Source organism: Mastigoproctus giganteus, chromosome 6, assembly GCF_048544385.1.
Source record: "Mastigoproctus giganteus isolate SK-2022 chromosome 6, ASM4854438v1, whole genome shotgun sequence".
NCBI classification, from domain to species: domain Eukaryota; kingdom Metazoa; phylum Arthropoda; class Arachnida; order Uropygi; family Thelyphonidae; genus Mastigoproctus; species Mastigoproctus giganteus.
In genome coordinates, this window is record NC_143580.1 from 152,760,684 (window position 1) to 152,779,056 (window position 18,373).

At 36.6% G+C, this 18,373-nt stretch overlaps 1 protein-coding gene across 5 annotated transcripts in view; it reads left to right on the forward strand.

Annotated features, from left to right (window-relative positions):
- Positions 1-18,373, forward strand: part of LOC150084661 (regulator of G protein signaling 7-like) — a 759,190-nt gene that overhangs the window by 525,678 nt on the left and 215,139 nt on the right. For all 5 annotated transcript variants that reach the window (XR_016547071.1, XM_090375401.1, XM_090375402.1 and 2 more), the window contains one exon: positions 15,883-15,994. Coding sequence is in view for 4 of the 5 variants with exons in the window: in XM_090375401.1 (XP_090231527.1) it covers positions 15,883-15,994 (112 nt within the window). In the remaining variant the exon portion in view is untranslated. The remainder of the gene's footprint in view (positions 1-15,882; positions 15,995-18,373) is intronic.

Genomic DNA, 18,373 nt, shown 5'->3' on the forward strand with positions numbered 1-18,373 from the left:
AGTGCACACGCGGTCTTAATATTCTCCGCTCGCTCTCCTCTACATCTTGGGGAGCAAACCGATGTACCCTTCTACGGCTTTACCGTGCACTTGTGCGATCCAAATTTGATTATGGGTCCCACGTATATTCCTCAGCCAGAGATAGTGTCCTTCGATGGCTGGACCCTGTCCATCATCAGGCCCTACGTATTGCTACTGGAGCATATCGCACATCTCCTGTTCAGAGCTTATACGTCAAGGCAAACGAACCATCGTTATTGCTTCGACGTAAGCAGTTGTCTTTAAAGTACGCTTTAAAACTGAAATCCCTGCCAGACCATCCTTCGTGGCCATTCGTTTTTGAGCCACGATGGGAAAATTTATACAATACCCGTAAGACTGCCAATCGTCCTTTTGGTATTCGTCTCCAAGAGCTACTCAAAGAACTTAATATCAAGGTAGACAAGGTTGCTCAAACACCGAAGCAACCCTTTCCACCCTGGCATGCTCATGTTCCGGCATGTGACTTGTCCCTTAAAAATTGGGGAAAGTCGGACACTCCATTGTCTGTCTACCTGCAGCTTTATTCAGCACACTGAGCTGAATATTCTGACTTCGCGCCAGTTTACACAGACGGCTCGAAGTCGGAATCATATGTGGGATCTGCTGCTGTCTTTACAGACAGCACTACATCGGAGCAGATTCCCTCTGAATGCAGCATATTTACTGCAGAGCTGCACGCAATAGAGTTAGCCTTGGATCACATTAGTGAATGCCAACACCAACGGTTCATTTTATATTCTGACTCTCTCAGCGTGTTACAGGCTTTAATAACCGTGAAATATAATTCAATTCTCATCCAGTTCTGTCTAGCATTCAGCAGAAGATTCACTTCCTCCGTGAACGTGAATATGACATCCGCTTCTGCTGGATTCCTAGCCACATTGGGATTAAAGGAAATGATTTGGCTGACGCCGCAGCCAAATCAGCAATTCCCAATAATAACCGCTGCCTGTCAGTCCCCTATACAGACTACTGGCAAACAATACAGCAAAAGATACATTCCCAATGGCAGGATTTGTGGAATAGACAGACTGGGAATAAACTATATTGTATAAAGCCTGTAATTGAACCGTGGCAGTCTAGTCTGCGCAGGAATCGTAAGGAGGAAGTTGTTCTTGCCCGGACCCGCATAGGACATAGTCATTTGACTCATTCGTTTTTGCTGAGGGCTGATGACCCTCCTATGTGTGTGTCCTGTGGTACAACTTTAACTATCAGACACCTTTTAATTGACTGTCCAGATTTTAGCAATATCCGTTTTACCGCTTTTAACCATCTGACTGAGCCGTATACACTCAGTCAGATTTTATCCGACAATGACAATGTGTCTGCTGTTTTTAGCTATTTTAAATTAATAAAAGTTTTTAATTGTATTTAATTTATGCTTTTGTTACATTATTATATATCTGGACATGGTGGCCTTACTAATTAGGTCACCGAGAATTTAAACTTTTTAAATATTACATAGTCTTGGCGCATTATGGCCACAGCTGCCAATGCGCCATAAAAAACCAAACCAAACCAAACCAAACCTGTTGGCTTAAAATCTCTCTACCCAATTCTATCAAATTTGTCTGTTGCCTCTAATGTTCTTCCAACTCTACTAATCATTCTGAATCTGACTTCCATTTCCTTGAAACTTAACTTTCTCCAATATAATTTTCCTAACAGTAGAGTAATTTTCCTTGGTGATTTTAATGTTCACATATCCAGTTGACTTCAGTTTTTAGTTATACCATCCCAGCTGGATGAAATGCCAAAGCTTTTGCAAATACTAATGCTCTCACTTGGCTTGTTCAGTTACTACCAGAATATCAGACAATCCTAACCACATGTTCGACATTCCTGATCTTTTTCTCACAAACATTATTTAAATTACACAGTCAAGGTAAGTGGTCCTTTAGGTACCACCATTCGCACAACTTGTTGATGCTCTCTTCTCCAATGGAGCTTTGCTATCATGGCCACTCTCAGCCTTGTGTTATCTGGCATTACAAGAATATGAAATGGGATGATCTGTGATATTTTGATTCTTCTTTTCCTTGGTTAGGCTACTGTTTTAAATCTTCTGATCCCAATGTTTGCTAAGATCATATCAGTGAAATTATTCTTGTAGGGATGAAATCCTCTATTCCAGATTACACCTTAAAAACAAGTCTATCTAAATCTTGGTTTTCCAATAAATGTGTTAAAGCTGTTCAAGGTAAGAATCAGGGGCGGCTCGTCCATAGGCACTGCAGCACCGCCAACTTTTTAAATTTAGATATACAGTGAATGGAGTTATATGAAATTTTGTGAAGAACAATGCAACACAATAAATATTTTTATTAACAGGACCCGCATATAGTATGTGCATCCTCTATTTCCAGTAATCATTTCAATAATAAACGAATAAAAACACGAAATTGTTTCCAACTTTGAAGTTTAATTAACCGTAGGCCCACCGTGTGCCAGGCAGTGACACATTTTGCATTCCAGTGAATATCTCGTAGTTAGTTGCCATTGGCAACCAGCATATTGGAAACTTAACAATATACATTTTTTATAGGTGAAATGAATCAGTCACTGTAAAGCGTGCAGTGCAGATTTCATCATTGACCATGATGGGTGTGTAGCTACAATGTCGGTGTTTTTTTGTTATTTGCCCGAATTCACATTAAGTAATTAAATAATTCGGTGTTAAGTCAATACTCAACATTCAACAGTGTAATTATGTGATTACAGCTTAATTGCAAATTGAGCTTGAACTTGGTAAGTTGAAGTTATATTATGAGGTGATCTGTAAGTAAAACATTATTTCTACGACACACAATTTTGTGAAATTTGATTTGATCATGGCCTCCATGCTTCCCCATGAAATAAATCTCATGACAGTGAATAAACTTCAGCAACTTAAAAGTAAAGTAAAGTGCCATTACAACCCACTGCAGGATGGAAGCCTCCCCAACAATTCATGCTGAGGGAAAATGGACCATAATCTGCCACACTGGTCCAGTGCGGGTTGGCAGATCGACCGTATTCAGCAGTCAGGGGCTTGAACCCCGGTCTACTCAAAGAGCTCGTGCTACTGCACTCCCGCTCCTGCCCACTCGGCTACGGAGGCCTTTTCAGCAACTTAGTTTTTCACAATTATCTCTCCAAGAAAAAAATGCGATTAAAAAAAAAAGGCCGCCCCACACTAAAGATTCAAATTTTTCAGCGGGGAATAAGAAATATATTTGCAGTTTTAAAACTGAATGGTACCAAAGGAAAAGTTGGCCTTGTGGTTGTGAAGTTAAAAATGCATTGTTTTATTTTCCATGTTTACTGTTCAGAGGTGACTTAATGCGGACAAAAAGTGGCTTTACAAATAAACAGTATGAAAGAAAAAACTCTAAAACATGAGAATTCAAAGAAACATATTGATAATGTGATTTTACTATTGCTTTTAGGAAGCATAAATATTAAAGAACAGCTTAGTGAGGCCTACAGACTTTCGATCTGCAAACATAACAGAAAAGTTACCAATAATTGTGAGGTATTATCTAAAATAATAGACTGCATTAAATTTTGTAGACAGTTTAAAATTCCTTTACGTGAACCTTACAAAAAAGACGATTATAAAAATCTAGGAGTATTCGGAGGATTAATAAGTTTCACCTGTACATTAGATTCCAATTTAAAGAACCATTTAGAAAGTAATGCAGCATTTAAAGGCATTTCAAAAACTACTCAGAATGATATTCTTGACTGTTTGCTGCAAATATGCCAGGATGAAATAAAAAGAGAATTTAAAGAAGCTTCATTCGTAGCTTGACTGATGACAACAGATTTTCAGAACATATACAAATGGTAATTGTTCTGAGATATGAACTGAATGGAGACATTTTTGAGTGTTTTTGGGGTTTTTTCACTCTGGAAAACCAAACATGAGACGGAATATCAAGGTGCATTCTAGATTAGTTAGACATAATCCTCAAAGGAAATACTCAAAAAACTGGTTGCTCAGCTGGTGCAAGTGTGATAAAAGGCAAGAAAGGGGGCGAGTTCAGGCTAAAATAAAAGAAGTGTACAAAAATGCACATTTTATTCACACCAACTGAATCTGATGATGAGAAATGCAGCAAGTAGTATCCGAGATTCAAGAATATTCTTTTCGAACCTCATGTCAATACCAACATTTTTCTTGAGATCACCACAGTGTCTCTCTTTTCTCAGAAATAATATGGATAGCTGTGTTGCCCAACCTTCCCCTACAAGATGGAACTTCAATATACGCACCATGAACAGCGTTTATGAAAATTTTGAATCCTTAAAAAAGTGCACAGAGGAACTACAAGTGACAGAAAGCGCAGATAAGATGATTTCAGAAGCAATCGGAATTTTGCACATCTTGAGTAATGAAAAATTCAAGTTCTGGTTAGAAGTTATTTATAATCAAATGCAATCTCAAGAAATTGAGGCAGTTAAAATACATGAATATATAGGAAACTTTAAGAATGCCATTCTAAAAATCAGGAATTCAATGTACTGTGAAAATCCTTCAAAAAACACTTTGATTGAAGCAAAGGAAGTATGCGACTATATAAGCGTTGACATCGGTGAGAGATATTCTTTTACAAAGCAATTAATTGCTGCTAAATTGTTTAACAAGGAGAACTTTGTTATTTTTCGTACGAAAATGCCCATGGAAGAGGTACGGGAGAGAGACAGTAACTGAGGCATATCCCATGATTGAAAGAGAAAAACTTCTTACGTAATTACAAGCAGACATGATCTACACTATTATTTCAAATTAACTGACTTGCTGAAATTTATCTCAGAAAAAAAATCTAGCTGAAGTTCTTGGAGAAATTACAAAACTCATAAAAGTTCTTTTGACCATTCCGATGACTTCTTCAGAGCCCAAACGCTGCCATTTGACATTAAAAAGAATAAAAACATTTTTAAGGAGCACTATGAATCAGGAAAGGTTAAATGCTCAAGCAATGCTTTCAATAGAGAAAAGCTTGGTCAACTGTGCACCAAACTTGAATGAAAAAGTTATTAATCTATTTTCAACAAATAAAAACTGAAGAATGGATTCTGTTTTTAAATAAAAGTTCAAGTCTGTTAATGGTAAATGTCTAGTTAATGTTTTGTAGTATTTTTAACTTTCTTACTGTTATTGCTGTGTATGTCTACATGTCTTGTAACCAAGGCAATTTAATGTAACTTTAAGATGCAGCACCCCCAAACATCAGAGTCACGAGCCGCCACTGGTAAGAATGTTGCATATTGCAATTAGCTTGCATCCAAATAAGATTCATTTTCTGCTTACAGTAAATCTCACAACAGTTGTAAAACAGTTATTAATAAGTCCACATTTGATATTAAACGAGCTGAGTAGAAAACTTGCCTCTTGTGCAGATGGTAGACAAATTCTGTTTTTTTTTTGTCAAAATTATTAGCTGAAACTTGTGTTTATATATATATTCTTACCTCTGTTACAACCTGATTGCTCTATTGCATCCTCAGCTAAAGGTAAAGCCAGCCTACTAGCATCCTACTTTTCTTATAACTCTTGTGTTAATGACCTTGGCAAACCTCTTCCTACCATATGCAGTACACTTCACTCAGTGCCCCCCTGTGGTCTCCAATAGAAGGATGTTACAAGAATTCTGAAAAATTTTTATGTCAAGAAAACTCCAGGTCCTGATGGCATTTCTCCACTTGTTCTCAAAACCATTGCTTCTGAGCTTGCTTCTGTTCTCTTTTACCTTTTATGCTTATTCCTTCTGCATTTTATGCATTATATGCATTTTTCCTTCTGATTGGAAATTTGTTCATATCTAGCCAGTCCCTAAAAAAAGGGTAAGAAATCCCTCCCAGCTAATTATTTCCCTATTGCGCTTATCTCTACTCTTTCAAAAGTAATGGAGAAATCCATCAACTGCCAACTCTTAAAACTATCTCAAAACCTTCCGTCAGTGATTGCAAATATAGGTTCTGTCAATGTCAATCAACTGGTGATTGGCTTACGTTACTCATTTTTGAACAAATTTGATGGAAAATTTTGGTGAGGCTCAATCATGACATTTCTAAGGCTTTTGGTTGTGTGTGACATAAAGGTCTTCTAAACAGGCTTCCATCTTATGGCTCGCTGACTGATTTTTTTCAGTTGGATGGCCCTGAGTGCCAAGCATGATTGAGTGCCAATCTGTGAATTAGCATTTACTCTTGAAGCAATAAATTGTTCTTTGTCTAAAGTTATAGTAAAAGGCAGTTAACTAAGCCTTAGTAAAGAAAGCCACTTTACTAGTTTAGAGATTAGGAAAGAAAGTAACTTTTCTTTTTTTTTGTGTGTTTTTTCTTTCTCTGTACATACTTATTATTAACCTTCTCTTATCATTTGGTTGCATGGTAGCACTGCTCCTACCTCTATGTGGCAGGGCCAGTAACCTGGTCAAGGCAAGTTCTTCTGGCCAGGAAAAAATAGACAAACTGACCCCTAAAATCCAGTCAAAAAAGCTGGTGGGTTGTGTGGTCCAAATAACAGAGTGCAAACTTGAAGAACCTCAAGTTTCCATTGTTGTTTGGTCTTTTGACATTAGTCTCCTCACAGCCAAATGTCAAAAGACTGATGAAATGGCACACTTGTCTCTGACTATTTTAATAATTTACTCCAACTGGTGAAACGAAAGTATGTAAACTGTCACCATTTAGAATCCAGAAATAACTGGAGAGCAATGCTGGATCACTCAAGACAGGCAAGCAACTCAAGTCAAGGGATATATATGTACTTATAGAAACTGCAAATCCAAGACACTCTGAACACCTAATGAAGATTACCTGCTTTGGAGGGCTTCCAGTCACAGTAATCCCCCATAAATTGTTAACAGAAGAGTGTTTCTACAGGGATGGGATACACTTAAATAGAAAGGGTGCAAGAATATTTGCTGATGCTATCGAGGTAGAGTTAGGTGGGTCGGAAAACTGCTAGCTTGGGAGGATACATGGACTAATAGATTAACAGTAGCCGTGGTAAAAGTGATTCTTGCACTACTTCTATTGAAATGCAATTGAGTAGCAGCCTGGAAAGCAAGGCAATGGAAATTTCCAGGACTGCTGGGAGTCATAGTGGAACAAGTAAATACATGGGCTGTGTTAGGGTAACTAAGAGTAGAAACAGGTGCATGTATACTTGCATGTACACCAATGTTAGGAGTATAGTTAATAAATTTGATGAGCTTGAAGTGTTAGTCAAGACATCAAAGGCAGATACTGTTGGGATATCAGAGACGTGGTGTCACACAGACATAAGCAGTACAGAACTGGAATTTGGGGAGTACGATGTGTACAGCAAGGACAGACAGGACAGAAAGGGAGGAGGTTAGTTAAGAAACACAAAGTCTAAGGAAGTGCATCCAGTTGATGTGGGTGGACAATGCAACGTTGAGTCTGTTTGGTGTGACATTAGCACTGGGAAAGGAAAAATTAGAGTAGATGTGTGTTATAGGCCTAATTAATCTATCTGTTGAGTATAATGAGCAATTGTGCAGAGAAATACAGTGGGCCAGTAAATTAGTGTCTTATAATGGGGAATTTTAATTTCCGGGATATTGACTGGAATTTGCGGGTTGGTCATTCACACACTAGCAAGGCTTTTGTGGATTTATTGGATGACTGTGTTCTACAGCAGCATGTTCGAGAGGCAACTAGAGGGAGTAATACTCTTAATCTGATTATCAGTAGTGATTCTTCATGCATCAAGAATCTGCAGATAAAGGAACCACTAGTTAGCAGTGATCACAGTGTGCTGAAGTGGGATTTACTCAAAGAGGTAACTACCATCAAGGGGGTAAAGGGAAGGGTTTTTGCTTTCGTAAAGGTCTGAGACAGTATTTAAATTCTATATGGTGGAACCAACTGATGATGTTACCAACAACAAATTCAAAATGGGAAGCATTCAAAGAATTAATCTTGGAAGCTACCAGGCTTTTCATACCAACAAAGAAATATCGTTCAAGATTTAGGCCTAAATGGATGTCAGATGAACTAATTAGACATGTGACAGAGAAGAAAAATGCATGGGATACATATAAATTAACATGTGACACAGAAGCCTATGATAGATAAAAGTTGATCTGTAACCAAGTTACAAAGGAGGTTAAGCAGGCGAAGGCAGATTACAAGAAATCCTTGGCAAGAGATGCAAAGAAAAACAGCAAAGAGTTCTTTACTTATGTAAACTCCAGAAGGAAGAGAATGAATCAGATTGGTCCACTTGATATCGATGGTTCAACTGTTGATGATCCTGCTCAGGTAGCTAACAAACTAAATGAATATTTTGCATCAACATTCACACATGAGGAGTTATTCAGGGAGGGGAATGCCAGAGGTATATTCAACTCTGGCAGTAAGCTAGATAATCTTGTAATAACCGAGAGTAAAGTGAAGGAGAAATTGTTGAAGATAAACACAAGAAAGGCACCTGGGGTGGATGGAATCTATCCAGTTATATTAAAGGAGGCTGCAAAGGAAGTAAGCAAACCCTTAGCCATAATTATGAGAGCTTCCCTGGACTCAGGCGGTACCCATGGACTGGAGATGTGCAAATCTGACCCCAATCCACAAAGGAGGATCAAAGAGAGACACAGGTAATTACAGACCTGTTAGTTTAACTTCTGCTCCAGGGAAATTAATGGAGGCACTGGTTAAGGAAGCATTGCAGGATCATCTAGACAAGACCAGTTATAGCTCAGACACAGCATGGGTTTGTGAAGGGGAAGTGTTGTCTGACTAATTTTATTTGATACTATTATGTAGTCACAAAGGAACTGGATGAAAAGAATAACTTTGATATCATATATTTGGATCTTAGAAAAGCCTTTGATACTGTTGCACATGGAAGAATGCCACACTGCTCCACAAATTGGAGCAGTGTGGCATTGGAGGAAAATTGGTGCTATGGATAAAGCGATGGTTGAGTGGGAGAAGACAGAGTGGTAATCAATGGACACTGTTCTTCGTGGACTAATATTATTAGTGGAGTCGCTCAGGGTTCAATGTTGGGTCCGTTGTTGTTTTCTGTATTTATAAATGATATTGATGATGGTATATCAAGCTTAATGTCCAAGTTTGCAGACGATACAAAGGTTGGCAGGGTTGTTAATGACACTAATGACAGTACGCTGCTGCAACAGGATCTAGAAAAGTTGAGCAGATTGGCTGAGAGGTGGCAAATGAAGTTTAACATTGACAAATGTAAAGTACTACATATGGGAAGCAGTAATCCCAGAAAAAAAAAAAAAAAAAAAAACTGCAGCCATTATCATCCCACTGCAGGATGGAAGCATCCTCAACAATTCATGCTGAGGGAAATGGACCATAATCTGCCACGCTGGTCCAGTGCGGGTTGGCAGATCGACCGTATTTAGCAGTGAGGGGCTTGAACCCTGGTCTACTCAAAGAGCAGGTGCTACTGCACTCCCACTCCTAACCACTCGGCTACGGAATCCCAGAGTAACGTATCAACTCTGTGGTACCACACTGACAGTGGTAGAGAATGAAAATGATCTGGGGGTAATTGTGCAGACAGATATGAAGTTTTCTGAGCAGTACAGGCAGTCTGCAAGAGTAGCTCATGGTGTCTTCTCAATGATATACTGGAAATTTTCTAGTAGGGATAAGGAGGTGATTATCCCCTTGTATAAGGCAATGGCCAGGCCACACCTTGAGCACTGTATACAGGACTGGAAGCCTCATTTCAAGAAGGATGTAGAGCTGTTGGAACAAGTACAGAGAAGGGCAACAAGATGTGAATGGAACAAAGGGTTGCTCTTACGAAGAAAGGCTTCATTTTTGCAAATTACAGTGTCTGGAGACTAGGCACCTGCGAGGTGATCTGATTGAGGTGTATAAAGCCTTGAATGGTTTGAGCATTCTCAATGTGGATGGGATTCTTCTTCTTGCTCAGAATAATCGCCTGAGACGGCATAAATTCAAATTGAGATAAGACGGTTGTAGGATAGATGTGCGGAAGTTTGCCTTTAGCCAGCGGATGGTTGATTGGTGGAACAAACTTCCATCTGTCATTGTAGAAGCTGATAGCCTTAAATAGAATCAAGGCAGAACTTGACAAACATTTGGAGCGAGTGGATGGGTGAAATAAGGGTGTTTTTTTTTTTTTTTTTTTTGGCTGATGCTATATAAGCTTGCTTTCTTGCAATATGTGCCTATGCTAATGCTAATCCTTAAATACCCTGAAGGCAGTAATCTTAAGCTAGGAACTTCATGATGTTTCCAAGATGAGATGCTAAACAAGTCTGATGTAGCCGAGTGGTCAGGAGCACGAGTGTAGTATCACACGCTCTTTGAGTGGAGCGGGGTTCAAGCCTGTGACTGCTAAATACGATTAACATTTGTATTGATGGTTTATTGTAAACTCCACTGACCTGGTGATCGTGCCGGAGTATAAACAAGAACATTTTTTTTAGAAGTTTTCTTTACTGAGGCTCAGTAAAGAAAACCACTTTACTATCATCTTTCTCAGAACTTAATCACTTTCAATACACCACACCACACCACAACATCCTGCATCCATTAAAGCTGAATATCTAATATGCAGTGTTGGGCCACACATTCCAAATCTCCTGAGGTGTTGCAGATGGCAGTAATTTGAGCATTCCCAAACAGCTTGTAGGAGAATCCCTATTTGTGCCAAATGCAGATCACCAGACTACAACTGTCAGAAATGCGTTTCCTCCCAAATGAAATATTTAAACTGCCATGAAAGACCACTCTGTCTATTCTTCCAGAGCATGTGAATGCTGGAAAAAATCAGAAAACAATCCCGAAATATAAGTAGAACACAAAACCATACATCACAAAGCAAACAGTTCACCTTACTCAGTCAAATAAGCCCTCTTATGTTCAAGTAACCTGCAAATGCCAGTCAGTTGAAACACAACCAGATTTAACAGTAACTCTAAGTGAATCTTTTTCAAATCATGAAAGAAAATAACTCACTTCTTCATTAACATGGGATCAAAATGTGAACACACAAATCTTGGTACTGCTTTGGAAAGCTTCCATCCCAACAAGGGAGTAGGGAAACTAAAAAGCAAACATTTAGAAACAATCTGAAGGCACAAGAAATAAACAATATATATACACTAATTCAATTTAATTTCCATGGTTTCCATGCCAACATCAGTGATCTTCATGATCTCATATTGCAGTATATGCCATTAGTTTTATGTCTACAAAAGACATATATAGGTTCTCATTAATCTGCACATACCCACCAAAGAGGTGTCACTCAACATTCTCTTAGATCCAGATTGTTGTAGGTATGTACATCACAATCTGTTCTTTGTACTCTCCAATTATAATATACAATATAATGACCTCAACAGCCTTGCAACACAATTACTAACATCTTACTGTATTTTAAGAGATTTGAACAGCCATCACACCTTGTGGGGAAACAACCACATAGATCGTAGAGGCCAAATAATTGAGAAATTCCTAGATAATAATCTCATTCTCCTTGATGGATCACTCACATGTGCATATTCCATCAGGCACTGATGCTGCAATAGATCTAGCAGTATGTTCTCCAATCCTCTTTACAGTGGTTACTTTCTATTACTAATTAAACTGTTCCTCTTCATCCTTATAGAAACTCAAGGTGGAAGCCTTTAGAAAGCTGATTGGAAAAATATCAAATCTTAACAACATTAGATTAGGAAACTGTCCAATGGTCCACATCTAGTGAGGCAGTCACATCTGTCACAGAGAAAATATTACATGCTTCTGACAATACTGTCCCTAGCACATTCATGAAATTGTCAATTCACTCAAAATCCTGGTGGAACAATGATCACCTTATAACAAAATATAACAAAAAAATCACCTTATAACAAAAAAAGAACAGAACAAGGCCTAGAACGATTTCCCTCACAACCCAACTATGGCAAATATTCTCCAGTACAAATAGGCTTGTGCAAAAGCAAGGTATGTTGGGCTCTCCAGCCAAAAAAAAACCTCTTGGATACGTTTTACTTCAATAATAAAGCATACAATGCCATCCCAGAAAATCTTGAAAGCAGTTAGCAAAATAAGTGGCAGATGCTATGACAGCCGTTTGCCAATTATAACTGGGAAGGAGCAGAATATTGTAGAACCACAGCAAATTGCAACTGCATAGCGAAACCTTTGCCTACGTTTCAGCAATAGCATCTTATCTGCCAATTTTCCAGAATCACAAAACAGTAACAGGAAAGCATAAGTTAAACTTCTGGAAAGAAGATGAACAATATAACCAATCATTCACAATACATGAATTACACAAGTACTATCATCATCTGGCAACACTGCTGTGTTCATTAGATGATGCTCAAGCAATTGAGTTACATCACTACAGTTACTCCTAACCCTGTACAATAAAATCTATTCAGAAAATTCCTTTCCAGAGTAGTGGCATCATGTTATCATTCTAACTTTTTTGAAACGTGGAAAAGATCCTACCACTCCAACACATTACAAATCTATTACATTAACCAGCTGCCTCTAAATTTTTGAGAACGTGATTAATTATAGACTTACCATGGTATTTAGAAAATAATGAGATCATCCATATAGCGCAGAGTGGAGTGAGACAAGACAGATCAATACTAGGCATATCGGTAAACTTAGAACACTCCATCAGAAATACTTTCCTTTGATCAGAACACAAGGTCATGGCCTGTTTTGACCTAAATAAAGCATATGATACCACTTGGAGGTACATCCTTTGTGAATTGCATCACCTACCTGTTTTCATACAAAAATTGCTGCAATGGTGCACATTAAAACTACAATGTCCACAGTATTTTTGCAGGAAGAGGCATTCCTGTAGGGATCAGCATTTTACCCCACCATATTCATAGTTGAAATAAATGTCTCTTTAGACACATGGCAGAGAAAAAAATTGCATGGGATGCATATAAGTTATCAGGTGATACAGAAGCCTATGGTAGATATAAACTAGTCTGCATTCAAGTCACAAAGGAGATTAAGCAAGCTAAAGCAGATTACGAGAAGTCTCTGGCAAAGAATGCCAAGAAAAGCAGCAAAGAATTCTTTACTTATATTAACAGTAGAAGGAAGAGAATGAATCACATTTGTCCACTTGATGAAGGGGGTTTAACTGTTGAAGCTAAATGATTTTGTGATAACTGAGAGGAAAGTGGAAGGGAAATAGTTGAAGTTAAATATAAAAAGGCACCTTGGATGGATGGAGTCTGCCCAATTGTATTAAGGGAGGCAGCAAAGGAGGTAAGCAAACCCATATCCATAATTATAAGAGCATCTTTGGATTCAAGGGAGGTCCAGTGGACTGGAGATGTACAAATGTATTATCCCCAATTCACAAAGAGGGATCAAAGAGTAAAATGAGTAATACAGACCCGTTAGCTTAGCTTCTTTTCCAAGGAAAATAATATAATGGAGTCACTGGTTAAAGAAGTAATGCAGGACCATCTAGACAGGAGTGCAGTTATACTTCAGTCATAGCATAGGTTTGTTAAAGAGAGATCTTGTCTAATCAATTTGGATACTATAATGCAATGATAAAGGAAGTGGATGCAAAAAAATAATTTTTGTCATATACTTGGATTTCAGGAATACTTTTGATACTGTTGCATATAAGACTGCTGTACAGATTGTAGCAATGTTGCATTAAGGGAAAGTTACTGCTATGGATAAAGGGATGGTTGACTAGGAGAAGACAGCAACAGGATGGTTATCAATGGACACTGCTCTTTGTGGACTAATGTTATTAGTGGAGTCTCTCCAGGGTTCGGGGTGCCTCCAGCAGCAGTGCGTAGCACACGCTTCTTAATTAGACCGGGGTTCGAGCCCATGACGACCAAATACAGAGGATGCAGAAAGGTCAGGGAATGACCACTGCATATCCCGGAGCAATATGGCCTTAGTTGCTAATGCTCCTAAAAACCAAATGACAATCGCTCAGTCCTTTCCTCGTTTGCAACATAAAGGAATGACCTGGTATACAACATTTCTTGTGGTGATTGTGACTCGTCTTACCAAGGTTTGACGTGTTTTCCTTTGAATATTCATGTTAATCAACATGCAGTCTCAGTTCATGCTTCTCGTTCAGCAGCGTCAGAATTAGCCTTTCACGCCATTAAAGAAAAACATACTTTTTTATTTAATGAGGCCAAAATACTTAGTGTCCAACGTAATTATACGCAACTATTAATTGCAGAAACCATAGAAATTAAATTACACGAAAATTCTGTTAATGTTCATCGGCCATATCTCATCCCCGATTCGTGGGCGTAAAAGCACATGCGCGAAGACAAATAATCCATATTTAAGTTTCATACTCATCCCTATTTGGTAATTTTCATTCCTGTGATCATGACATACAGTTGAAAAGCGTTGTCAGCTTCAGGAAGGAAAATCGTTTTGCAATTTTTTCATTAAATTCTTTTAATTAATTTTCTTATTTTTAATTGTGTTAAATTGATTTTTAATTATTTTTAAAATTATTTGTTATATAATGTAAGTTTTTCGATTTTTTTGTTTTAATTTCTGGAGAGTATCATACGGAAGTGTTCTACATACTATATTGAGGTAAACCTCTCTTATTATTTTACAAATATTGATATCAACGTAGAACGTATTGAGCATTACAGCTCTGGTTCATACTATCTAAAAAATTAATTAACATAAAATATAAATCAGCTAGCAGTACCAAACAGTACACTGTTTGATACTGTTAGCTGAAGTCTGTGGATCTATTGTGTATTCTGCAATATTTCTTAATTCAAGATATTCAAATTCATCAACAGAATTAAAAAATATTGGGTTCTTTGAGCAGTAGATGTGGTAGTGTTTATATATATATATATATATATGTGTGTGTGTGTGTGTGTGTAAACACTAAGAAACTGGACTTATTATTTATCAACTAAAGCTTTTCACAAAAATAAGTAGAATGTGACAAAAAAAAAGCACAAAACTTTTTTTGTCACAAGTCACCTGAAAGGTCCCAGGTGACCATCTTCGGGTTAAGCTTTGAGAGTAAAAAAATCACAGGTACATAAATCCAAGTTGTATGTTAGACCACAGTGATGGAATGCTTTACAAGAAATTCTTGAATTGTGAGCATCGTGTGCAGGCGACAATTCCCTGAAGTCACCTTTTCGCTCATTTTCTCCAAACACATGCAATCACCATAGAACTATTTGTAGTATTTCTGATTTACTGTGAAAATACCCTGTGAGTAAAAAAATACAAGCATGATTCTCAAATTTAATCAACAATGTCTTGCTTTTTAGGCTTTGGAAAAGGCAGTGTTCTATTGAGAGGATGATATTTTTTTCCTGCTCATAGCCATACATCCAGATTTGTCACTAGTAATAATGAAAGAAACAAAGTGTGGTTCATACAGTAGCACATTATTTGTCAACAGCAATAGTTACCTACATATGTGATATGCTGAAGTTTCAGCCATAATTTAATTGAATTCAGTTGAATATAGTAATTTATTCAACTGAATTGTTAGTTATTTGGTTAAGATACAGATATTTATGAGAATATGGTAAAATTACAGTTTTTATATATATCAACTTATTGAATACATTAATATCTTTTATATTAATATGTATGTTTTTTTTATTATAGCATTTGTCATTTTCAGTTATCCATTCCTTCTTTTACAGTCATTATATTCTTTGGCAATCACAGTCATTAACCCAAATAAACACAAGTTAATTGTAGTAATAATTCATGTATTTTCTTTATATAATCATAAATGCCAATTTTATTTTTTGTTTAACATTCATAAAATTTGCTCTCCATTCTCAGTGAATATCTGGCTCCTGATGCTAACTGTCCTATTAATATTGATTCCAAAAGTTACGAAGTTACAAAAAAAAACATGGAAAATCCTGATCGATGGACCTTTGAAGAAGCTGCAGTAAGTATAGTATCGAGAAAGTACACATGATAAATAAAATAAATCAATAGTATCTTATCCATAACAATTTTCAAATAAAGTTAAGCTTTAAGCTTACCACAGTTTATGCTATCACCCATCGCAAAAACTTTTAATAGTCACACTTTATTATAAAATTTTTGCCGCACACATATGTACCCACATATTGGTCATGTTATGGAGTGCTGAATTCAGACTGGCTTCACTGAGGGGAATTCTTAAACTTACTGAGGGGGGCGGTTAATGACTTTTAAAAAGGGAGTGAGAAAGGGATCAACAATCTGCTTTTGATATAATGGTGTGTACTTTGTGACCTAAAGGTGAATTCTGCTAATTAAAAATTAATAATATTACACTAAAAAATATATATATATTTCCAAAAAACTTAAAAATTAACAGCATAATAACTTTCTCTAAAGAAGCTACTTCCTTCCTTTTTTTTTTTTTTTATAAAAAAAAGTATTCTAAATGAGGAAACATTTAACTTGCATGTTAGTAACATTTTTTTTTTTTTTTTTTAAATATACTAAAAAGTACAAAGCCTCTTTACTTATTACTCTCAATATATTAAAACTTTTTAGGCCACATGTCAGATCCTCTATGGAACTCTTCTTTGGGCCAAATGGGAGCCGACTGATAGTTCTTGGTCCTCCAGGCCCACATCACAGTGTGGAAGCCTACAACCACAGTCCTATGTGACTCAGAGTATATACAAGAAAATATATATTCTTGTACATGCAAGAATATACATAGCGTGGACACCTCCAACCATGCCAAGGTATATAAAAGAAAAAGTATATTCTTAAATAAATAAATTTCCTATTTATACTCCAGGCTGACCACACATAAGGTCAGAGGAATTAGCAAGGTAAAAATAAACAAGACCCTAACTGTATTTGAACCTTGGTCACTCAAAGCACTTGTACTTCTGTATCCTCGCCCACTTGTACATACATTTTCTTCTATATACTTTGGCATGGTTCAAATTTCCACACTGTGATTGTTTTACTAAGAATCATCAGTCCCCAGTTTGGCAAGAAGAAGGGTTCCATAGAAGACTTGAAACAACCTAAAAAGTTCTATATTGAGAGTCATATTAATTGAGAGGACTGGGTAAGTTTTTCTGAGCATACTTTCTAATATGTTCCAATAAAACTAAAATTTTGTTACCAACACTTTAATTAAGTGTCTCCTCAAATAAAATACTTTGAAAGCTTGCATTCCAACATAATTACAAAAACTCCCCTTAGTAATTATATTGGCAATAACATATAGTTTAAAGAAATAATGACCAACCCGATATCCCTGGGACTTGTAAGCCTCAGGAAAACAATCTTAATTTCATTTAGGAATATTTTTCAAAAAATTAAATTGCAAATATTATGGACCTGTTAAATGGAAGAAATATTAATGAATCAAATAGCTTATATAGTTAAACTTATTATAAAAAATATGTATTTCATGTTTTGAAACATTATGAAAAACAGAAAATGCTGGATCCAGAGAGTATATAATGGTAAATTGGGATATAACTTTTAAATTGGATTTACTTTAGATACCTGTGTATAAGGCTTCTGTAACTAAGTGGCCAGGAGTGGGAGTGCAATAGCACATGCTGTTTGAGTAGACCAGGATTCAATCCCCTGACTGCTAAATATAGTCAATCTGCCAACCGCACTGGACCAGCGTGGCAAATTATGGTCCATTTTCCTCAACATGAATTGTTGAGGAGGCTTTCATCCTATAGTGGGTTGATAATGGCAGAGTTTACATTTTTTTTTTTTTTTTTTTTTTACCTGTGTATAAGTAGAGAAAATTTGGAAATTTTCAAAATCAAAAAAGTAAATAAAAAAAAAGCCATATATACAGGTTGTATATATGTCAGGTTTCTGAATATGGAGAAAATTTTGATGTTTATAACTTAAAATAATTTTTTAATGTTACTGGGAGAAAAAAAATAATCCATCCTTTTCTCAGTTCTTTAATGGAGTGCAGTGCATTAGATTATTGTATATTTTGTTGTGCATTGTTTTGTAAAACAAATATTTGCCTTTGTTTTAATTTGAATTTTAGTTTATAATACTGGTGATCACATAAAACCAGTTTTATTAATTCTTTCTTTCATAAAAAGTGCAAGCATGGAAAAACAATTTAAAACAGCTGCTTAAACATTCAATATTAAGATAAGTGATAAACTGTATCTTTGATTTTATAAGATACATTAATATGAATATTTGATTTTTTTTACTATCAAAAAAGTTTTTGGATCAAATAGTTTTGCATACCTCATCCATTTTGTTATGCAAAAGTATACAAAATGGGCAGCATCAGTTATGCCCCCAAAGCATATTTTCTAATACC